The sequence below is a fragment of the Tursiops truncatus genome, chromosome 5, assembly GCF_011762595.2.
Source record: "Tursiops truncatus isolate mTurTru1 chromosome 5, mTurTru1.mat.Y, whole genome shotgun sequence".
NCBI lineage: Eukaryota > Metazoa > Chordata > Mammalia > Artiodactyla > Delphinidae > Tursiops > Tursiops truncatus.
Genome location: NC_047038.1, coordinates 71,137,701 through 71,162,235, shown reverse-complemented (window position 1 = coordinate 71,162,235; position 24,535 = coordinate 71,137,701). Strand labels below are relative to the sequence as shown.

General features: G+C 37.0%; 1 protein-coding gene across 9 annotated transcripts in view; it reads left to right on the top strand.

The window, feature by feature from the left end:
* Window positions 1-24,535, top strand: part of FRYL (FRY like transcription coactivator) — a 244,672-nt gene that overhangs the window by 167,943 nt on the left and 52,194 nt on the right. For all 9 annotated transcript variants that reach the window (XM_033856980.2, XM_033856979.2, XM_033856984.2 and 6 more), the window contains 16 exons: window positions 494-551; window positions 2,891-2,982; window positions 5,227-5,399; window positions 6,919-7,079; window positions 7,625-7,735; window positions 8,561-8,715; window positions 9,028-9,127; window positions 10,251-10,419; window positions 13,513-13,772; window positions 14,143-14,283; window positions 17,277-17,445; window positions 19,464-19,548; window positions 20,076-20,188; window positions 21,150-21,300; window positions 21,969-22,072; window positions 23,693-23,878. In XM_033856980.2, coding sequence (XP_033712871.1) covers window positions 494-551; window positions 2,891-2,982; window positions 5,227-5,399; window positions 6,919-7,079; window positions 7,625-7,735; window positions 8,561-8,715; window positions 9,028-9,127; window positions 10,251-10,419; window positions 13,513-13,772; window positions 14,143-14,283; window positions 17,277-17,445; window positions 19,464-19,548; window positions 20,076-20,188; window positions 21,150-21,300; window positions 21,969-22,072; window positions 23,693-23,878 — 2,228 coding nt within the window. The remainder of the gene's footprint in view (window positions 1-493; window positions 552-2,890; window positions 2,983-5,226; window positions 5,400-6,918; window positions 7,080-7,624; window positions 7,736-8,560; window positions 8,716-9,027; window positions 9,128-10,250; window positions 10,420-13,512; window positions 13,773-14,142; window positions 14,284-17,276; window positions 17,446-19,463; window positions 19,549-20,075; window positions 20,189-21,149; window positions 21,301-21,968; window positions 22,073-23,692; window positions 23,879-24,535) is intronic.

Below are 24,535 nucleotides of genomic sequence, written 5' to 3'. Positions count from 1 at the left end.
GAAAGTGGTTATTGCTAGTGTTAATTAAAGAAAAAGGGATACTATTTTATATATGTTGGAGTTTCAACTACGTAAAATGTATGTGGGTTGAAAATGAATGAATAGATTGTATTTATGTCTACAAATTAGAATAGGTGGCCTATACCATTTTTTCTGTTTTCCAAATGTTCTACAGAGTGCATGTTATTTCACAATCAAAACAAAACAAAACAGGGAATTCCCTGGGGGTCCAGTGGTTAGGACTCCACGCTTTCACTGCTTAGGGCCTGGGTTTGATCCCGGATCGGGGAGCTAAGATCCCACAAGTTGCGCGGTGTGGCCAAAACCAAACCAAAACAAACAAACAAAAATACAATAAAAATTGTGTTTAAAACAGTAGGATTAGGGTTAACACTTGTTAGTTTACATCATTATATTAATATTTACATATTTCTACATGTCAGATTATATATTTAGCTATTAATTAAATGAATGTATATCATTTTTCTTCTAGGGAACTAATAGAGGAATTACATCCCATAATTAAAGAAGCGCTTGAACGAAGGCCAGAGGTAAGTAAGCTGTGTCGTTTTCTAGCATTAAATATTTATTTGGCAAACGCTTAAAATTGGCTTCTCTATTCTATACAATATAACAAAAGTTAGAAGTTCAGAAGTAAATAAGTAAATAAGTCTAGTGCAGTTTTCAACATTTTAAAAATGTGTAGAACTCTTCCCCCCCCCCCGCCCCCACAGGAGGTCCTACTCAGAAACCCATTCTGTAATACAGATATGTAATTGCTCTACCTGAAGTTAGGATGGTCAGAGTCTGGATTGGAGCCGCTAACCTTCTCTGTAAACGACCAGATAGTATTTCCATCTTTGCAGGCCATCCTGTCTCTGTTGCAGCTACTCAGTTTTGCTGCCTAGACAACTAAACAAGTGGGTGTTGCTCTGTAGTCCAATAAAACTCTGTTTATAGTTACTGGCAGCAGTGGGTCAGAGCTGGCCTGAGGGCTGTGTTTTGCCAGGCCCAGGTCTAGAGATCCCCAAATCTACACATGAGGTTCAGAGCAACTTTCAGAAGCCACGTGTCTTTTGGGACAGAAGATATGTAATCCATAATTATAACAATTATTCTGCACTTAAATAAAGTCATAGATAAAGGGTTACGTGAGCTACGAGAAGAAAGCCTCCGATTCTGCCTGTGGTGTAAGAGAATGCTTTATAGGTGAAGCATGACATGTGAGGTGAATTTTTGAAGCATAGTCCCCAGTGGACAAGCAAGGGAAAGACATTCTAGGTAGAGGAACAGCATTTGCAAACTTTATTTAAAAATTTTGGACATTGCAGATTTTTCTTTGTAATTATGTCATGGGGAAAGTGACTGAATGTTAGGCTGGAAAGCAAAAAAGGAACTATCTTATGAAAGGCTCTTGGTTTCAGCTTTATCCAGTAGACCAGTGGCAGTGCCCCATATGGCAGTGGAATCTGAGAATTCGCTGGGAGAGCTTGCTAAAAATTATAGATTCCTGGGCCTATTCAATGAGAATCCCTGGAACAGAACTCAGAAATCTATTTTTTAAAGCACCTTATATGAGTCTGATGTAGAACATTGAATGAGAGTCACTGCTATTAATGTTGGAGATCCTCTGAGGAATTTTAGCAGGAGAGGGAGATGGTGACAATAGCTACTTTTTATGGGGAACTTAAAACAGCATCTGTAAGTCTTCACTCCTCGATTGTAATTCAGCCCTGTGGAGTAGTGATAGTATCTCCATTTTGTAATTGATTAATTTTTGTTTCAGATTGATCGTGTTGGTTACAGTGCAAAATGATTTATTAGAGCGAAGTGGAATTGGAAATAAAATTAAGTAGCAATATTTGTACTTACAAATTTCAGGGCAAAAAGTCATCTTAGCAGGTGAATAGATGTGCACAGTGATGTGCCTTGAATGTATGATATATTTTGAGAGCATTAGATTCACAATCTTTCTATGGACACAAAGTGAAAACAGGTCGACTAAAACTTTGCAAAAATCCTCAAAGATGGTTAAAAAACCATTTCATTCAATATGAATTGCAGCAGACTTCATAAGAGCTAAAAGAAACAGTAAATTTAATGAATTGGTTAGCCACAAATTGGCCTGCTTTTGGAAGGTAGAAAACTGGATTGTGGACATGAAAGTGAATGACTAATTTTTAATTGCTCTGTATTATGAAAATTATATCATAAATGACATAATGAGCTATAGAAGAAAGTGCTATAGGAGATGAATTATATCTTACCATTATATGAGTTTCTGTTAGAAGCAGAATCAAGTTAAGATGTTACAGCTATTACCCTAGGCGTTAGTACTTTGGCCCCACTAAGACAAACATATTAATTCGTGCCATGATGATCAAAGAAATTTGTTTTTGTTTGTATTTTTGTGTGTCAGAATTAATTGTTAAGTGAAAAACCATGGCATGAGCAAAATCTGTGGGGTTTCTCAGTCCCCTGTGTGATATTTTCCCTGCCCTTCTGTCATATTATTTGGGAGTATCTTAGGGATTCTTTACCATCCAAAGGGAACAGTTTGCTAACTGTTTCAGTTCCTCTAAAGTTGTCAGATTAGCAAATCTGACCTAAAAGTAACTGTAAAGTGTAGAATTTTATTTTCTCCCCTCATAAGTGTTACTACTGTGTAAAATGTCATTTGATTTTATTTGGCTCGTTAATTTCAAACTATCCACACATACCTTTTTGATGCAATAGCCACCAGAGTGCCCAAAATCTACCTTGCACAAGCAAAATAATGAGCCCCCAAGCTCTAAGACATTCACATTATTCTTTCCAAGTTACACCAGCAACTTTTCTGTCAACGTCCTTGAAGGATTTTTAATTAACATCTTTGTTATCTTTGGAATAGAACATGAAACGACGCAGGCGTCGAGATATTTTACGAGTACAACTGGTACGAATATTTGAACTGCTGGCAGATGCCGGTGTCATTAGTCACAGGTTAGTATTGGATTTTGATTTTTTAAACTTTTTTAAAACTAGGGACCGTAATATTTTTTTCTCTGAGGAAATACAGAAAAGCACCTTTGCAACAACAAAAAATCTGTACCACTATAAACATTATTTACCAAAGATGCATCTGGTACATTAACCCATGGCTAAAAAATGTATTCAAGTTCTACCACTGGTACATACTGCTTCAGGCAAAAATTGGGTGTAATGTTCTTATGATTTTAATATTTTGGAGGATCTAGTAATCTAGGCAAGTGGACAGTAGCCTTTTTTTTTTCTTTTGGTGTCCGATCTAACTATGTCTTACCTTGTTCTTAAGATCTATTTCTTCTGGAGTTGTAAAAATCATATATTTAAAGGCTAAACATTTTAAGGTTTGCAAATTTATTTCAATCAACTATTTATTGTGCTGAGAAAAATTATGAAATCCAAAACCATAATTCTTGTTTCCACCCTTTACAAATAAAAAACATAAAACCTGAGCTTATTGTTGACACTAAGACCATCCCCTTGAGGAAAATTCCATCAGCTTTATGTTGAGAAATAACTATTTCCTTAGGAAGGTAATGGTGTTGCCTGACCATTGAAGGAGGGAAAAAAAAGGAATCTGACCATTTCCAAAAAGGATAACTGAAAAAAGATCCTGAAGAAAAAAGTAGTAATAATCAAACAAGTGTTGTATTTATTGTTACTTTACTATTTGTCCTGATCATTTTTTCTCAGTGTGCCTAACACCTTTCATATTTAGCATTGAATGCTTTTGACAAGTGCTTTCAAAATATAGCTTTAATCAAAGAGAATTTAAACCATTGATTTACTATGATAGTAAATCAAAATAAGAAAAGAGAAACATCACTGTTTTTTTTTGTCCTCCACAAAAATAAAACAGTGGAAGTTAGCCAAAGTGAATTTGACACTGAACTTGATGCAAAAAATTAACCTAATACACATCTGAATCCTTTTTTCCTTGATTGCTTTTAATGTAATGTTAGTAACACAGTTGCATGTTTTGTTTTTGGATTTGTCTTTTTTTTTTTCTCCCCAAGAGAAGTCAATATAAAGTTATCCATTATGGACCATTATGGACTTTTTATATTCTTGCTTAAGGAAGAAAAGATGAATTTTGAATGGCAAGACAGCAGGGATCTTTAATTTGTTCACCCAGTCGATCCTATGTGCCTGATTCATAGTAGGTACTCAGAGTTTATTCTGGGCCAGGTTATAGTCTACGAAATTGGTTTCCCAGCCACTAAGAAGTCATGACCCAGAGTTTAAAAAACATTCGTTTAAGGAATAAAGGAAAAAATTTCAGAGTGAATACATTCAACATATTTTTATTGTTGTAGACTGATAGTTTTAATATGCTCTAGTACCATTGTTGCTTCTTTCTCTTATTTTCATGGCTGTAGGATATTTATAAAAAACTATTCGCAGCTATGAAAAGCATATTTAAAGTCATACATTCTAGAGGTATTTTTCAAATATAACAAGGAGAAGTTAAGCAAATTACTAAAATGCTCTGAAGTAGCTACTGGTCATGTGCTTAATAACTGATGGAATAAGACTGGAATCCAGGACTTGTGACTCTAACCAAACGATCCCTTTGCAGCCAGTAGGCTTCAGGCCCGGGACCTTGGCCTCAAAGAGAATCTTACTGTAGAGATTCTTGGGGCAACTCCCAAAGTCTAAAGAGAAGATTTGAAAACCAGCTCTCTTACTTGAATTCTCTTAAATTTTTGTATCCCCGGTAATACCTATGCCAGAATCTTGCTGAGAATAAGTACCTAATGGATATTTGATTGATTATGTTAAAGGTATAATATGAAAATGTGGGGCAACTATGCGAACATATAGAATTAGTCTTTCCTCTCTCTACCTTCTAAACTGATCCTCCCTACCCCATGTGTCTCCGTATTTCTTTATTTTAAAAAGCAATATATTTTGATGGAGAGAAAATAACATTTAGCACTCATAATAGGTGATTGAAGTTGGGTATGGAATTGAATAATGTAAATTACATTTGCAGTTCCTTGATTATGAAGCACCATGTATTTTTATATTTCAGTAAGCCAAAATCTTGTTCATTCAATTTTTTTATAAGTTGCACAGTGCTACGACTATGCAAATTTTAATATATATTATTCTGATTTTGATTATTAGGAATTTATTTTGACTTAAATTATAATTTAAAATCACATTTTCTTTACCATGTATTTCCTTTAATATTTTCAGTGCAAGCGGTGGCCTTGATAGTGAAACACATTTCCTCAACAACACTTTATTGGAATATGTAGATTTAACTAGACAACTCCTGGAAGCAGAAAATGAAAAAGACTCTGACACCCTGAAGGATATACGATGCCATTTTAGTGCCTTAGTGGCGAATATCATTCAGAATGTTCCAGGTACGATTTTTTAGCTCCTCAAACCACTAATGAATATTAAGAGACCATCGTATTATTTTCTCCCACTGAGGTTTTGTAATCTATGTTGACGAGCAACTTGTGAACATATGAAAAATATGTCAGGGTAACACGGATAGCAAGAATTTGTTTTACCTTTGAATTAGTATCAATGACTAGAAATCAAAAAGCAACCCATAGGTTTTCAACGACAGTCAAGACACTAACAAAAATCTGAAGAAATCAGTAGAATAAACTCTTTGGACAAACTTGTTCCAGACACAATGAGCGAAGAGCATAATGCTCCAAGTGGTATTTGAGAACAGAATTAACAAGATACATTTGACTAATGGGAGAAGGGGATAGGCACAGAAGTAGAGTATAATAAGGATACAGTGTGACTCATGATTTGTTTAACAGATGTGTGCCTATTATTGAACACATACTACGTGCCAGGTACTGGTTGAGGCAGCAGGAAGATTACTATATGCAATTGCATTTTAAAAAGTCATAAATACTTTACAAGTGTAAAAATGTGGTTATAGCTTTTGATATAAAAGTAAATACAAATGTTTCTTTTTCTTTCTATGAAAGAATTAAAGTTACTTTGTTACCTTAAAAAGTATATGCAAATAGTTGACTTTTAAAGTAAAATAATGGTTGTATTTTATAGGAAGGTCCTGTAAGCACTTCTTTAGATACATTAATTTCAAGTGCAGAAAACCTATTTTGAACTTTAGGGGCAAATGATGCTATATAGAGGAAAAGAGCCTTTTTTTCCTCTAAATTTTCTGATCTGAATTCAGCTCACTGATGTAAAGATGTAATTTAGTCCATTACTCAACACTTGTCTGCAACTTCCACATTGGTTCATTACGGTACTATTGAGTTTCTTCAACAAGAACTGATGCAGAGAACTTGTAGAATAGATTTTTAAAGTGGAAAGAATCCTTGGAAATCATCTAAACCAGCAGCAAAGGGCAGCAGAATGGGTTTGGACTCCAGGCCTCACACTTTACTACAAGTAGATCAGCTCCCCTGTTGTCAGTTATGTATATCAAGATTCCATGTAATGATCCTTTTATAGCTGAAAAGAGCTTATATGGTCCAAAGCCCTCTCTTACCAATGAACCAAGATCCAGAAGTATGTTATGTTAATGTTTCGGCAAGGTTACCATGTAGCCAGCAACAGCCCACGGAGAAGCAGTGTCCCGACTCTCAGCTCTGTGCCAGCCTTCAGGCAAGCATTGTGACTGCCGTGAAATTCTGCTTGCCAAGATGCCGTATTTCATATAACGCTGCATCTCACATAACACTGCACTACATGATGACATGCACTGCAACTTTGTTCCTGTTATTTGCATATATATAAATAATTTCTGTTACTCTGGAGGTTTGCGGTAGGTTAAAATGAAAGCTTTTGCTTTCTTTTTTTATAATGTATATTCAGTAACGGAGTTGACATGCGTATTAAGGAAAAAAGAAATGGAAATAATTTTTTCTACCTATTTTTTATTTACAGTACACCAGAGAAGAAGTATTTTTCCTCAACAGAGCCTTCGTCACAGTCTGTTTATGCTGTTCAGTCACTGGGCAGGTCCTTTTAGCATCATGTTTACGCCCTTGGACAGATACAGTGATAGAAATATGCAAATTAACAGACATCAGTACTGTGCACTAAAGGTATTTACCTAGAAATCTGATTTCTTTTTTCTTATGTTAAGAGTGGAGTTAAATTTTTTTGTCTCTCAGTGCCTGGTGTTATAAAACAGATAGGGATTTCTTCAGAGTACCTGAGAGAATATACATTTGCCTGCTGTATTCAAACATTTATACTGTAGGTTTATTTAAATGTACAAAATACAATGCAGAAAAGTTCCAGAATCTACCAAAATTGGGAGCCATTCTCTTAAAGAACTGAGGATTGCCTCAAAGGAATAACTATTTTTTTCCTACTTGAGTACTTACTCTTGGTCTTTTTTTTTTTTCCTCTTCTCCTCAAATACTGTTCAAACTCCATGTCTTATCTGGTATCACGATATTTTCATACTACTCATAGTAAATTTCTTCATTTCAAAAGTTACTATTTTGCTTTTCTTTATAAAGAAAAAAATTAACGATATTGTGGCTATATAAGCATGAGTAAAATATCCTGCCTCTTCTCATTAAGCAACCAACATTTAACCTCTTAAATGTTTTAAATGTAATTCTAATATTATTGTTTGAAGGCTATGTCTGCTGTACTATGTTGTGGCCCTGTTGCAGATAATGTAGGACTTTCATCAGATGGATATTTGTACAAATGGTTGGATAACATTTTGGACTCTCTGGACAAAAAGGTACTTATGACAGTTCCCTTAAAATTCTATAATCAATTGTCATTGCAGTATTTAGAGTTATTGTATGGCCCACTGAACATATCTTTTTAACATAAGCTAGGTTAGAATTACAGGCAAAAAAATATATTATGTAAAATTGAATAGGATACCATAAACTACGAGATTTGTAATTCTTATTTAGTACTCATTTGAATAATTTTAATTTCCCTTTTATATTATAGGATTAATACAGTAGTGTGTGTATATATATCACAATAGAGTTCTGAGTCAATAAAAGAATATTAATTGTGGAATACATTGAGCTCCATGGAAAAATACGTTGTTTGCTATGTTTAGTTGAATTTTTTTTGACCACTCTCCAATTAATCATTCTTTCTTGACTTCCTTACTCTCATTCTGTACACACACAGACTTCACAGTTTAAAATAGGACTTAACATTTTTTCCCCTCAGAATAATTTTTCTACTGGGTTATCAAAAAACAAGAATAAAGCTTGATAAAAATAACTGGAGAGGTTAATAAATCACTCTCCTGAAAGCACTTAATCACTGTTCATATTCATCAACCACCTCCGGGGCTCTGCTGGAGAAGAGAATTGTACTTCTAAGAGTCTTATATAAAAAGCAGGAGACCAAGCATAATTTTTCCACGTTGGTTTTTTCTGCTGGCTGAATAAAATGAGAAAGAGTTGAACAAAAGGAGGCTTGAGTTTCGTGATTCAATACAGTGACTATATGCACTATATTATTTTAATTAAAATATAGAGGAGTAGATGAATAATATATCCCTTTCTCTGTTCTGGGCAATTTTGTGACCTTTACTTAGGTTCATCAGTTGGGCTGTGAAGCAGTTACATTACTGCTGGAGCTGAACCCGGATCAGAGCAACCTGATGTACTGGGCTGTGGATCGCTGTTACACTGGTTCCAAGAGAGTGGCAGCTGGCTGCTTTAAAGCCATAGCTAATGTATTCCAGAACAGGTACTCTAGATACTACTGTCTTTCATATTTTATTTAGCTTTCCTTAAAAAAGAAAACCTGTCCTTTTGAACTCAGAAATAATAATGAACCAGTACTTTATTTCCTTAAGTGCTAACAAAATTTAACCAAATACGGATAATGATCCCCATGCATCTGTTGTACCTAATTGCCTTAAAAACAAAAACAAAAACACGCAGTCATCTCATAGGCTTAGCAGCTGCATGCCTGTAGCCTTCCCTTTATATCATGTTTATTAACTGGTGTGAAAGCCTCTAAACGTTATTTTACCTAACGTGTACAATGTGTCCCTAGGGATTATCAGTGTGACACGGTGATGCTCCTCAATCTGATACTGTTTAAAGCCGCTGATTCTTCTCGAAGTATCTATGAAGTTGCTATGCAACTTTTACAGGTTTGTAAACAAACGTTAATTAAAATATATTTTTGCTCGGGATTTAATGAAGCATAATAATCTGTTCTTGCCTTGAAAGTATGCTAACATTCAGCTCTATTTTTAATAGTGGGGTATGGTGTTAATTCCTGATTACCATTAGAAATAGAAGAGTAAAATAATATGGGTCATTTAAGTCTATAAATCATGCAAACTACTCAGAAGTGTCCTGTAGGGGATTATGTATGATACCCTTCCCCTTCCCGCAGCCCCCCTTCCGCTCACCTGTGTGTGCCTCTGTGTGTGTGTGTGTGTGTGTGTGTGTGTGTGTGTGTGTGTGTGTGTGTGAGTACTTATAAAAACTGAGTGGTTAAGGCCTATGTGTGCATTTAACTATTTCTGTTCAGATAAGAATAATGCGAATCAAATTTTTTTTTTGAAAATCAAGTGAAAAGTAATTAGCTCTTTTATAATAACGTTTTATAATATTTCTTTATTAGACTGAGGAAAATAACCTAGAAAGTTAACTTATCAAGTGTGGATATATGATTATATCCATTGATAATGGGGTGTGGTTCTTCACTCTTAACCAAGGGTTAAGAATGGGATTCAGGGAGATGCACATTTTTCCAAAGGGTTTGAAGTGGTATTGAGGTTGGTAGGGACCATCTTAGGAATTATACCCTAATGTTTTTATTAATTAAGAAGAAAGTTGAGTAGTGTAGCTCTTTGTATAGTGTAATGTCAAAAGAATTTTTAGCTTACATTCCATATTTAATCTGTTATTAAACAAGATAGGTTTGAAGAATTTTTTTTCAAGTATACATGTTTTTATACAGTCATAGTTTTGAATTGGAAAAGTGGTAAATCTTCTTTAAGTAATTGTATATTAAGTTGCTGAAGTTATTTTCAAACTATGCTACTGGCATTCAACAAAGGGAATGTAAAGGCTTGTAAAGAGTTACAGATCTTTTGCAAACGTTTCTTGGAATTAGAAATTAGCACCTGAAAAACTTTACAACATATATAACTATATAACTTTTAAACTGGAATATTGCTTGGGAGAAGATTTTATATTTTTCATTATAGCTGAAATTTAGAGGACCCATAAAATCTTAAATCAATGGAGTGTACATTCTTGTAGATCCTGGAACCGAAGATGTTTCGCTATGCTCACAAATTGGAGGTTCAGAGAACAGATGGAGTACTCAGCCAGCTGTCTCCTCTGCCGCATCTGTATTCTGTTTCATATTATCAGTTGTCCGAAGAACTAGCAAGGGCATATCCTGAGCTAACTCTCGCCATATTCTCAGGTATGATCATTGAACTGGTTAATAGTTTTTCTTTAGCAACCATTTTGAGAAAAACTACTTTTAGGAAATTTAAATATATGAAATTTGAGGTTGAATCAAAACCAAACGTGTCTTTATATAAGATAATCTTTTTTCTTTCGTATGAACTCTTAACACTTACCTACCATGATATTGAGATTGCTTATTAAAAATCTCTGCAGGGATTCTAACTTTGGCCTCCATTCTCCACCTCAACCCAGCTTTAAAAAAAGAAAGGTAGAAGGGGGCTTCACAGGCAATTGAAGAGTATTTCTTTAGTAGACATAGAACTTCCTGAATCTTCTGGTATGCAGTTTATCTTGTGTATTGGTCTGTGTTTAATAATAAAAATAGACAGGGATAGAGATACAAGTTTCTTTCTATAAGTAAAAGCTCTAATCTTAGGGAAAGGTCCTGCACTGCCTTAAGCAAAACTATTGCTAGGAACACACATTGCATTCTGGTCCAGTTTCCTTTCCTTGTGGGCCAACAGATATTCTTGGCAGGAGTTTTGAAAACATCAGGGCTGTGTCAGGCAAGATGTCCTGTATATCTGGGCCTCCCAGGATTTAGATTTAAGATAATTTGGGGGTTCATCCAGCTTAACCTCTGTCCAGTGAGCACACTATTGCAGATGCCCCCATAGTGCTTTATCCTTTAACTGAAAAGTTTTAATTATAATATTTACAAAAGACACTCAGCTAGTTTTTCTGCTCTTCATCTGCAACAAGATCTTGTTCTAATCCAAGTACTAGAAATGCACCAAAATTGGCGTGCAGGGAATAACAGAGTTCTTAAGTGGATCCTTTCCTTCATTTGGGCTCAAGGCATAGAAGCCTTGGCCTTCTTTGCACATCTTTCCACAGTACCTATTTTAGTGGTGGAGATAGTTTGATTCCCATCCCTAACTGACCTGAGTGGGGAAAAAACAACTTCAGTTCTCCTAACATTCAGTTTTTAAAGCAGCTCACGTGTTTGGTTTGCACTGATAAATGGCAGCAGTCAAGCCCCTTCCTTTTTCCCAGCTCCCACAGTCCTGATGGCCCTTTCAAGATGGACATGGATGGTCATCAACGCAAAGTAGTAACCACCGTCAACACTAATTTTGCTGCTGCTGGGCTTCTTCTGGAGGCTCCAGCACAGAAAACAGAGGAGTCCTCTGGGTCTCAGAGTTCATGAAATTGGTCAGGATGGCAGTGGGTGTTGCCATGGCCCCGGCTGCTCTATGCACTTACAACCCCCTGGCCAGGATCTCTTCATGCAGCTACTTTCAGAGCTCCAGGTCTAATATTTCATACTCATGGCAATAACATTGACCCATTAACAGAAGGGCTTCTTGTAAAAAGTTAGAATTGAGCATAAATATGTGCAAGGCACTGGACTGAGCAGTTCACTGGTACTATGTTGAATGTGCACAATAACTCCATGATGCAGCTGCTTTTGTTACCTTCTTACAGAATAATCAGTTGAGGATCAGAGGTTGACAGGTTGGCCCTAGGTCAACCTGTAGGTATGTGGCAGAGCTGGGATTCAAACCCAGGTGTGTGTGATTCCAGAGCCAAGTTCCAAATCACTATGCTTCCATATTTATTCCTTCTGATGAGTAAATAGGTATAAGACCTAGTGGGCAAAACGGGACTTGAGGAGAAAGAAGGTTTGTACTTAAAGTGATTTATGGAAATTAAATAGCATATAAAAACTCACAGGCTTTGGAATCAACCTTGTATTTGAATCCTCTGCCACTTGATCATTGACCTTGGGCAAGTTACTTGGACTGTCCACCACACAGGTTTGTCATGAGCATTAAATGAGATGAATGTTAAAGCAATAAGCACATCATAGGTGTCTCCCCTAGATAAAACCGAAATATGTGAGATTTTTCATGGGTCACTTTAAATTAATCCATGTATAAAGATTGTCTTTTATAATTACATTTATTTATTTATTTGGTAAAAAGCATACATAGTAAAATTTACCATATTAATCATTTTAACTGTACAGTTCAGTAGTGTTAAATATATTTACATTGTTATGAAACAGATCTCCAGAAATTTTTCATCCTGCAGAACTGAAACTTTATACCTAGTAAACAGTAACCACCCTTTTCCTGAACTTCCCCCAGCTCCTGGTAACCACCATTCTGCTTTCTATTTCTGTGAATTTGACTATGTTAGATACATCACATAAGTAGAATCACACAGCATTTGTGGCTTTATGACTAGCTTATTTTACTTAGCATAATGTCCTCAAGCATTCGTCCATATTGTACCACATAACAGGATTTCTTTCCTTTTTAAAGCTGCAGAGTGTTCTATTATATGTATATACCACATTTTGTTTATCCATTTATCAATGGACATTTGGAGTGCTTCCACTTCTTGGCCACTGTAAATAGTGCTGCTATGAACGTGGTTGTGCAAATATCTCTTCAAGACCCTGCTTGCAATTCTTTTGGATACATACTCAGAAATGGAATTACTAGCTCACATGATAGTTCTGTTTTTAATTTTTTGAGGAGCTCTTATGCTGTTTTCATAGCAGTTGCACCATTTTACAGTCTCACCAATAGTGTGCAGACATTTGTTTTTCTTAACCGCCAGAGATATTTTATATAAAAGCTAAGTGTGTGGGCTTCCCTGGTGGCGCAGTGGTTGAGAGTCCGCCTGCCGATGCAGGGGACACGGGTTCGTGCCCTGGTCCGGGAGGATCCCACATGCCGCGGAGCGGCTGGGCCCGTGAGCCATGACTGCTGAGCCTGCGCGTCTGGAGCCTGTGCTCCGCAACGGGAGAGGCCACAACAGTGAGAGGCCCGCGTACCGCAAAAAAAAAAAAAAAAAAAAAAGCTAAGTGTGTGATATATGTTAGCGGCTATCTTTTCTTTATGATGTCATCAATGGCAAGTTCATTAAAAGGAGAAACAGTGCTCATAATTCTTAAATGTAATGAATAAAATCTGGCTTGCTGTTTTTTAAGAATTAAAAAGTTAAATTTAAAAATTAAATTTAAATTCATTATAAGTCAAAGGAAACCACAATTACATCAGTCGTTCCCTCTTTGACTTGTTCTTAATTACAGAGATAAGCCAGAGAATTCAGACAGCTCACCCTTCTGGGAGGCAAGTAATGCTGCACTACCTGTTACCGTGGATGAACAACATCGAGTTGGTGGATTTAAAACCATTGCCCACAGCAAGGCGACATGATGAAGATGAAGATGATTCCTTAAAAGACCGAGAACTTATGGTGACCAGCCGGCGCTGGTTACGAGGAGAAGGCTGGGGATCCCCACAAGCCACTGCCATGGTTTTGAATAATCTGATGTACATGACAGCAAAGGTAACGTGGTTTTTGTATTTGCAGTTGCTGGACAGAATTACCAAGTTAGGAGTAAACAGGTTAGAAACAGACAAAGAGATTAGATAATCCTGTGGTAACCAAACAAGTATGTGTTATCAGTAAGTTCCTTTCTTTAAAAAACTTCTCATTAGATATAAAATGTCTTCTTTTTGGTTGGGGGGAGCTAAAATCATATGTGCTTAATGATACTTGGGTTCAGATTTGTTGAAAGAAATGATGGTTCCTCTAAAGTGTGGAAAAGATTAAAGCTGTCTGTCAAAGCGTTATTTTCTATTATTTCATGACATGGCAAGTTTGATATTGAAAAGACAGCCGTTACTAAAGTGTGTGCTGTGTTTTCTGCCTCTAGTATGGTGATGAGCTGGCCTGGTCGGAGGTGGAGAATGTGTGGACCACACTCGCAGATGGCTGGCCAAAAAACCTGAAAATAATTTTGCACTTTTTGATCAGCATTTGTGGAGTGAATAGTGAACCAAGCCTCTTGCCTTACGTATGTGTTCAAGTTCATTTACTTTTTATTTATTTTTTTAATATATATATTTACCCAGTGTCTTGTGATGTCAGAGTCTGGGCAGCAGTAGACCAGCAGAGGCAAAGCAGGGGCCAAGATGAGGCAAATCAGGAAATAGCCCATGGATTTATCCATTGATTCATTTAACAGGTATCATCTGGCTTTACTACAGGCTAGGTGTTCTTCTAGGTTCTGATGGATGCTACAGATTTTATTCTTTGAACCTATACCTAATTTATTTAATGAATAAATCAGTAGTAAAGTACAGTCATGGTAAGGGCTACAAAGGAAAATTGCAGAGTCCTGAGAGTGGATAACTTTGGAATCACCACCGTCTGGGAGGATTAGAGATGATACTGGAGAGAAAGTGATATGGAAGTGGAGAGATGTTAGTAGTTTTTCCTATCAGGAGCTGGCATTGGGATATTGGAGCAGGATGGGAAGTGAGAGCTCAGTGCTTATGGAATCGTGCCGTAAGGCTTCTAGAAGCAAGGAAAAGCATGATAAGAGATATACAGTGAAGAATATGTCTTTGCCTTCTAGAGGGAAAGCAATACTTAAATCTGCTCAGGTTAAGAGAACAGCGTGAAGCTATCAAACATGAAGGTTAAACTGAATATACACACATGCACGCAAACACACACGTGTATATGTAGATATAGCTATCAGTGACATGGTAGCATCTCCTTAAAGTATGTCCACAGAAGACTAGCTCTGCAGAATGTTGCTCTGAAAGTTCTTATGGATCCTACTTTAAACGAACCAGTTAACTTGAATCCTGAAAGCACTGTTCTGAAGGCATGTCACAAGATTAACCTTCAGTGAGAAGCACTTAGAGAAAGGTGGGTGTTTGGTTCCAAACAACACCGTCACACATTACCTCTTGACCTCACGTCCTAATACTCTCCCTCAGGCCCCCTGCCCTTGAGCCACGCTGACTCCACTCGCTGTCCTGCTTTCACACCAGGCATCCCGCCCGGGGGCCTTGGTACTTACTTTCCTCTCTCTCCCAGACAGCCACATTGCTCACTGCTGCACCTCCTTCAGGCGTTTCCTCAAATGTCAGTTCTCACTTGATACTTTTGCTGGTCATCTTGTCTAAAACTGCAAATGCCCTGCCCCCCACCCGTACGCTCTTCTTTTCCTTTCCCTGTTTCATTGATTTTCCTAGCACTTATCATCAAACTTGTTATATATTTTACCTCTTTGGCTCATAACTTTTGCCTCAATCAGTCCAGTGGATTGTCAGCTCCTTAAGAGCAGGAATTTTGGTCTGCTTAGTTCATTGCCTTCTTGCCAGAGCCCGGACTAGTGCCTGACACATAGAATCTTCCCCTTAATCAGACGAATGAATGAGTGAGTCGGGGTTGGCACTAGAAACAGGCATGAAGCTATAATTCTAAGAAGCCAAGATGAAGTTCAGGGCATAGCCATTTGCCAGAAATTTTAAAAGAGCTACTTTTAATGACAATAATAATAATTTCTTAATTGTCATTTCTTAAGCACTACTTAGAGGCCAGGCACGGTGTAAGCACTTCATCTCCATTACTTAATTTCCGGAAGAAATCTATGGCCTTGCTAAGATTACTGCAGTTTTACAGATGAATAAAATATGGTAGAAAGAAGAGTAATTTCCTCAAAGCCGCACAGCCATTTAGCTCTGTCTTCATGGAGCTGGAATTCCAACCCCGAGCTTTTGGTGAAAAGTCAGTGAAAGCTTCTTGGACAGGCAGTGAAGCTGGAGCGGGGATGGGGCTTGAAGACCTGACAGGATTAGAGTCAGGAGTGTCAACTCAGATGACCTGGGTCAGAGCAAAGGCACAGAGGAAGAAACGTACTTGACGTTTCCTGGGTCAGAGGAGACTGGACTTGGGAACAGAGAATTAGCAAATAGTTAGAACAGCTCGGAGAGCTCAAGAGCTGTGTGGAGGACGGTCAGTTATCGTTAGGGAGCTGTTATCAGATTTTTGGTATGATGTGATAAAGCATGTTGTAAGATTTGTCTGGGGGTCATCTAATAAGACAGAGCTTCTCACGTGTCTGTATGCACGTGAGTCGTCTGGGGATCTTGTTCTGGTTCTGAGTCTGGAGGTGAGGGTGAGGCCTGAGATTCTGTATTTCTAGCAAGCTCAGATGACGCTGCATCTTCTGCGAGGGCCTCATTTTGAGTAGTAAGGATTAAAGTAGAGAAAAAAGAGAGATCGCTTACTAACCGATCAGCCCATTTCAATAATACATATTACTAAAATATACCTATAAAGCATACTACTGAAAAGTTTTTTTCAATTATTTAACTCGTACTGTGTACTAGGGCTTTTTAAAGTGCTTTATAAATTTTAATTTACTTAATCCTAACAACCCTGTGAAGTAGGTGACATTGTCCCTAATTGCAGAAGAGAAAACTGAGGGGAACTTTCCAGATCGCCTAGCTAGTAAAAGTTACATCTGCACTCCAATCCAGACTGTGTCGTTGGAGTTCTAGTTTAGTTCTAGATTCTCACTCTTAGTCAACACTCTATACTGCTGGTTGAATATAGAGAACGGGGAAGGCAGAATAAATGATGAATCGTGGGTTTGAAGGCTGGCTGAATAAAAATATGAGGAAAATCTTAGGATGATATTAATTGAAAGTTTCCATTGAAAGAGAAACTGATTTAAAGAAAGGCAAGTTATCTTTTGCTTTTCTAAGAAAACCCCAGAAAGGTAAAGGAAGTAGATAACTTTATGGACACCATTAAACAATACATTTAGGTCATCCTAATTAGATATAATGTTGAGGGTTAGAGGGAAGATAGAACAGTACTTATAAAGCCGATTAATATCTGATTGCTAATCAGTGTCTATTCAAATTAAGATTGTGCTTATTCATCTACCACTTAAAGTTGAACTTACTCTGATAAAATTTGTCTCAACACAAGTTTGTGAGATAAAAATTGTGCTTTTTCTTTTCCAAACAATTTCTTTTGTGACAGGTGAAGAAAGTTATTGTATATTTAGGTAGAGACAAAACAATGCAGTTGCTAGAAGAACTGGTGAGTGAACTACAGCTGACCGACCCTGTCAGTTCAGGCGTCACTCACATGGATAATCCCCCATATTACCGCATCACTTCCAGCTATAAAATCCCTTCTGTCACCTCAGGTGAGACGTCATTTAAAACTGACTACTTTGTATAAAAAGAGAAGCTTTCCATAACTGTTCATTTTAGCAAGCGTTTGCTTTAAATATCATCATAAAGAAAACAAGCAAACATGAATCATATATCTAATTAACCGGACAAAACTTTGTAAATCCTCATATGAGTAAACAAGTTTGACAGTGTAAGGATTCGTAATGTGATAAAGGGAAACATACTTACATACTTATTTAGAACTGGAATATACATTTATATATCTCTATACAACAAATGCTTTTTTAAAATGACTATAATTAGTATGTAAATATAGAAAATGCTCACTTATTGAAAATTACTGTGTAATTTCATATTATAACTATTTGGGCATATATTATACATAGTATCCAATCACATGAGGTATATACTTTTATGTATACCCATATACTTATAGTTATTGTAATATTTCGAGTTGAAGAAACTACATTGCTGTGGGAATAACTTTCATTGAAAATATAATATCTGGGCTATTGTAGGTTAAATTTCTATGAATTTCTTTGCCATTCAGTTTATATTAAATGTTTTTGTGATGTTAATAACATTGTATAATTAGAAATCTCTCATACTATATAATTTATTTTTGTCATCTATTTCCATCTTTTTGTTATACTTTCCAAGAGGTTTCTAATAATGCTTCTATTGAATTTTTCATATCTGCTAGAATGTTTTTAATTCCAAAGAGAGGTTTTTTTAATTAGAATATTCTTAGGAGCGTCCTATTCATGTTTCATGGTTGGACTGTCTTCTGTATATTTGATAAAATTTTCTACCAGTGAAAGTTCCTATTTTCTTTATATTGCTGTGTTTTTGTTTTGGTTTGTCTTAGTAAAAGCTTTCCTCAAAAGCCTACCAATTCTGGATCTGTCTTTTCATAAACAGTTCACTTAACAGGCATATTAAAAAGTTGATTGGGTGTTCTGTAGGTATATGTGGAACTTATTTTGTCCTTTGTTGTATGATGATTTCGTCGATAGAAGTATACATAGGTCTTTTCTCTTGCAGTAATCAGATTCCCCAGAGAAAACTCTTCTAGTCCACTGCCTAGAGTAGAAGGTGTAGGGGTGTGTGTGTGTGTGTGTACCAATACATATAGTCCATACATACACACACTTGCACAGTCTTCAAGCCTTCTGGTAGCCCAGTGGTGTAAGAAGGTTGCCGGGGGATCCAATGGCAAATTTATGTATGTATGTATGTATGTTTTCACTTAGTCTTCGTATCCTCAGTAAAGTACTTCCTCCTTCACCTGTATGTGGTGTGCCCTAGTCCAGAAATCCTCTGATTTACTCACATCAGAAGAGACTTCTGGAAGTGAGGAGAGAGAGCTACCCAGTTACAGGAGGCAGAGGGGTAGATCTTGGGAACCAGCTACTTATGAAAGAGATTTTCAACCATTCTTGCCTTTTTTTTTTTTTTTTTTTTTTTTTTTTTTTTTTTTTGCGGTACGCGGGCCTCTCACTGTTGTGCCCTGTCCCGTTGCGGAGCACAGGCTCCAGATGCGCAGGCTGAGAGGCCATGGCTCACGGGCCCAGCCGCTCTGCGGCATGTGGGATCTTCCCAGACCGGGGCATGAACCCATGTCCCCTGCATCGGCAGGCGGACTCTCAACCACTGCACCACCAGGGGAGCCCCATTCTTGCCTTTTTTAGCACCTCCTTCAACCCCTACTTCCAGAGGTACTTGAAGCCACTAATTCCTGACCTTTTGGAGGTTCAGCAGTATAGATACGGAAGCTTCTTGTTTCCTCCACTAACAGCTCTGGATTCAGCCTTCTTAACACTTGATTACTTCCTGTCCATTTGTTTTCCAGTATCCATAATTTTGTTGCTGTGTCTCCTTACCCTCTTGGTCGTTAAGAGTACATTCCTTTTTAAAAATCACCTTCTCATTTTAGTGGAGTTTTGACATCTATAATTTGAAATCTTTTGTTCTTATTGAGCTATCCTAGGTTTTAAATTCATAGATACTGTTTTGTCTATGATTACAGGAACTACTTCTAGTAGCAATACAATGGTAGCTCCCATGGACGGCAATCCCGATAATAAGCCCATAAAAGAGAATATTGAAGAGAGGTAAGTACTTCTCTGTTCTTCATTAGCCTGTCAGTTTGACGTATGCAGATTATCATCAGCATAAATGATAATTTCTGCATTGGAATGTATATTTCATTGTGTTAAAATTATAGTGAGGAAATATATTTCCATATTGGAAATTTTCCTCATTGACTATTTTAACATTAAAGATGCTGGCATGCTAGATTTTTTAATATGCACTAATGGATGAATAGGTAGAGTATGGTCAGTCACTTTTTGTGTGGCTACATTTTTAAACTTTTCTAAATGGATGTTTACTCTGCCTGTTTTATATGGAATAGGTTTCATCAGCACATTATTATCACAACAATTTAAGAAAAATCTTCAGGTAGAAATAATTGACTTCAAAGCTTAAGCTTTTGAATTGTAATGTGGAAATTAATATATATCATAATAAACTTTAGTATTTTGTGTACTGTGTTCTTTTTTAAGCAAAGAAAGTGAAACATAAAGTACAAATACCACTTTACCATGAACTGTGACTAACTCAGTGATCATTCCCATAGCTATGTGCACCTAGACATCTACAGTGGACTAAACAGTCATTTAAATCGTCAACATCACAGACTAGAATCTCGATACAGTAGCAGCTCTGGAGGATCTTATGAAGAAGAAAAAAGTAATACATTCCAAATGTTTTTTTTTTAATAACTGCGATGGCAAGGTGTATTATCATTATATTAATGTTAATAAATATATTCTTCCCAGAAGTTGTTTTTAAGAAGGGTATTTAACTGCCACTAGTGGTGTTCCAACATAATCTGAAATGTCTTGATTTTAAGAAGCAACGTAAGTGGGGGAAATATGTTTCAAAAGCACAGGTTCCCTGTAGATAAATCAAAAGGAACATAAGAATTCGTTCTCAAGAAGCATCATAGAACAGACATTGACCAACAGGCTGCTTTTTTGAACAGATTTGAACTTTCGTGGGATTCACGTTTTACTAAAACGTTCTCCCTTGCAATTGCAAAATGAATAATGTGTCCGAGTCTCCTTATAACACTTAGGTAGGGTAGAATAGAAGCACAAGCCTTCAGACTGGAAGGGACCCTGAAGATGATCTGGTCCAATCTCCTCATTTTGCACACGATGGAACTGAGGCCCAGAGAGGTTAAGTGACTTACCCATGTCACACAGAACTCACATTTCCTGATGGCCTTTCTTACTGCACCCTGCAGCCCCACTGTGGTAGAGCAGATTTCCTTTGAAGATGGGTTTGTACTGGCCCTATCTCAGGAAATTTAGAACTGAGTAACTTACCAGAAGGCCCTTGTTACAAGGCAGCTTCACCCATAATGTGGTCTCATAGCTTGGACATCAATTGTGGAATCATGATGAAGTGTTTGTGTAGTTTTGCTTTGATTTAAAGGATGGAACCTGAATTGATATCTCTTTTCTCTCTCTGATTTGCTTAATCTGATAAGATTTGTACCCATGTCTACCTAGCAAACATATGTCCAAATAGTGGGAAATACTTTTTATCACTTTCCAGTGCTATAAATAGTTGGTGTTTTACTAGAGTTTGCTTATATTGGCGGAAAGTAGATGGTGTAGACAATGAGATCATTTTATTTTGATAGGTGATTCAATGCCACTTTATTCTAATTGGCGACTGAAAGTGATGGAGCATAATCAAGGAGAGCCACTACCCTTCCCACCAGCTGGAGGCTGCTGGTCACCACTGGTGGATTACTTGCCTGAAACGTCATCACCTGGATTACCTCTTCACAGGTGGACCACAGTGTCATTCCTATTTCATATGAGCCAAACCACTGTTTAACACTTCCAGCTTTCTTTACACTGACAACACAAAACATGAGAAACCTTCTTTCTTTTGATACTGCAACAAATTCGATCCGTGCGTTTAGATTTTAAGAAATCTAAAAACTCACACTTCTCACTGTTTACAATTAGTATGACTAAATCTAATTCTGCTGCTGCTGCTTTTCTGGGTGTCTGGCATAGTTACTTGACCTTTCTGGGACCCAGTTACTACATCTGAAAAATATTATTTTCCGGTAGTAGGCAGTATTATTTTGAATTGAGTTAAGCTGATTTCTATTTAGCAAAAATCACAATAGAACAGTTACCGCATTCTTTCGAAATGTATTATTGTACCAAACATGTACTGAACACCTACTATGTGGCAAGCAGTGTGCTAGGCCTTAGGGTTGAAGATGAAGAAAATATGGGCCTTGACTTCAAGGAGCCCTTAGCCAGATAGGTTTTTTCTAAAACTATCATGTAACAGTTTCTTCAGCTGTATTTCTTTCTTCTTTTTTTCTTGAGAAATTGTATTTTTTCCATAAAAGACAATATTAAAATCTTCAAGTAATTTGCATAAGATTTTCTCTAGGTTTACTCTAGTGACACATGAATAATGCTCTTGTTTGTCATAGGTGTAACATAGCCGTCATCCTTTTGACGGATCTCATTATCGATCATAGTGTGAAGGTGGAATGGGGAAGCTACCTCCATCTTCTTCTTCATGCAGTCTTTATAGGTAATACATATTCGGCACTAATTCCTTCATTTTATATTTTTGTGATAATTGAAAGTCAGTATAGTATGTTTGTTTGCTTTTTACAGGTTGTATTTTATTTACTTTTTAGTTGAGGTAGAGTTGATTTACAATATTAGTTTCAGGTGTACAAATAATGATTCAAAATATTTTATAGATTCTACTCCATTTATAGTTATTATAAAATGTCAGCTACATTCCTTGTGCTGTGCCATATACCTTTGTACCTTATTTATTTTATACACAGTAGTTTGTATCTCTTAATTCCCCACCCCTACCTTGCCCCCCCACCCACCCCCCCCCGCTTCCCTCTCCTCACTGGTAACCAACTAGTTTCTTCTTTATATCAGTTAGTCGGTTTCTGTCTTGCTGTATTCACTAGTTTGTTTTATATTTTAGATTTCACTTATAAGTGACAACATACAGTATTTGTCTTTTTCTGTCTGACATTTCACTGAGCATAATACCCTCTAGGTCCATCCATGTTGCTGCAAATGGCATTATTTCATTCTTTTTTATGGCTGAGTAGTAGTCCATTGGGTACATAGACCACATTGTCTTTATCCATTCATCTGTTGATAGACACTTAGGTTGCTTCCATGTCGTGGCTGTGGTAAATAATGCTGCTGTGAACATTGGGGTGCATGTATCTTTTCTAGTGTTTTTGTTTTCTCTGGGTATGTGCTCAGGAGTGGGGTTGCGGGATCATACATGGTTGCTCTATTTTTAGTTTTTTGAGGACCCTCCATATTGTTCTCCACAGTGGGAAAGGAGATACGGTTTCAAGAAAGTTTCTTCCTATTTCTCTATTTTCTGTATGTTATTTCCATGACACTTTTTACCGTGATTCTTGTGGTCTACAGCAGAGTTATTCCTAGCCTCTCCTTTAACCACAAACAAGTCTGTTATACCCATTCCTATCATACAGGGCATACAGGTATGCCCTCCAGCAGGGAAAACTCTGTAGCAGGAGTAAAATTAATTTACCTCTGGGACTGGGAACTTTCAGAGTAAATGGAAAATTGAGACGGGTACTAAGTGTTTCCCAAAAGAATTAGATTGTGGACAGTCTGGTTATTACAGCTACAACTCCACTGTGCCCTCTGTAACAAACATGTGGGATCCATCACATCAGCAACACTTTTCATGCTTGTAGGATTGCTCTCCTGAAGCAAGTCAAAATAGCCATCTTCTCCTGAATTTTCCTGATATGTACACATATTATATAGGCACTGCTTTCTTCTTTCAGTAAGCAAACATCTCTTGACTTTCTATTGTGTTCTAGGCACAAAAAATGCTTGCCTTTGAAAGTTCTTTTACATCTAGTGTTATGTAACGAGTATTAGTTTCTAAGAGATTGCTAAATTTTAGACATAAAACACACTGGAAATTTGTCTTGATTCTCCCTAGTCCAGTAGGACAATAGGCTATTGTAAAAGGGTGTACACGCTGTAGGCCAATAAAGAACTTGATTGATGTACTATGTCATCTTTCACAAAATATTTTATATAATTTCTGCTTTTCTTTTTAAAATATGAGTTTGATAGCAAGAATACTCACTATTTCTCTTTACTGATGATGATTTTCTACTGTTCTCTTTAGGGTTTGACCACTGCCACCCTGAGGTGTATGAACATTGTAAACGCCTGCTTCTGCACTTGTTAATAGTAATGGGATCCAACAGTAACATCCGAACTGTTGCTTCTGTCCTTCTCAGGAACAAGGAGTTTAATGAGCCCAGGGTGCTTACAGTCAAACAAATTGCACACTTAGATTATACTTTCACAGGTATTTGCTTTAAAAGTACAGTTTGGGGCTCCCCTGGTGGCGCAGTGGTTGAGAGTCCGCCTGCCGATGCAGGCGACACGGGTTCGTGCTCCGGTCCGGGAAGATCCCACATGCCGCGGAGCGGCTGCCTCCGTGAGCCATGGCCGCTGAGCCTGCGCGTCCGGAGCCTGTGCTCCGCAACAGGAGAGGCCACAACAGTGAGAGACCCGCGTACCGCAAAAAAAAAAAAAAAAAAAGTACAGTTTGAAACTGGAACCGTACTTCGTTAATTTGGAATCCTGCATTAGAGAACATCAACTGAAGTTGAGATACTAGAGAATATTTTTTAATGTAGTTTTAATATTTTAAGTACCGTTAACATTATTTATTAATTCATAGAAGAAGGAATTAAACTTGGAGTATTTGAATCTCTCTTACCTTTAAGGGTCTTTGTCATAAAAATGTTAAACTCTCCACATGTAAGTTAAAGGTACAATGAAAGAGTGGCTTAATTTGTTGAGCACTGGTTATGACAAAGATGGTGAACTTGTATTAGATTCCCTCTACTCTCAAGATCTGAAAAATTGACAAAGGAAGACATTTAAAATTTTTATTCACTCATTTATACTGATTGCACTTAAAATGTTGTACATCTTGAAGTCTAGTAAGTTCCAAATT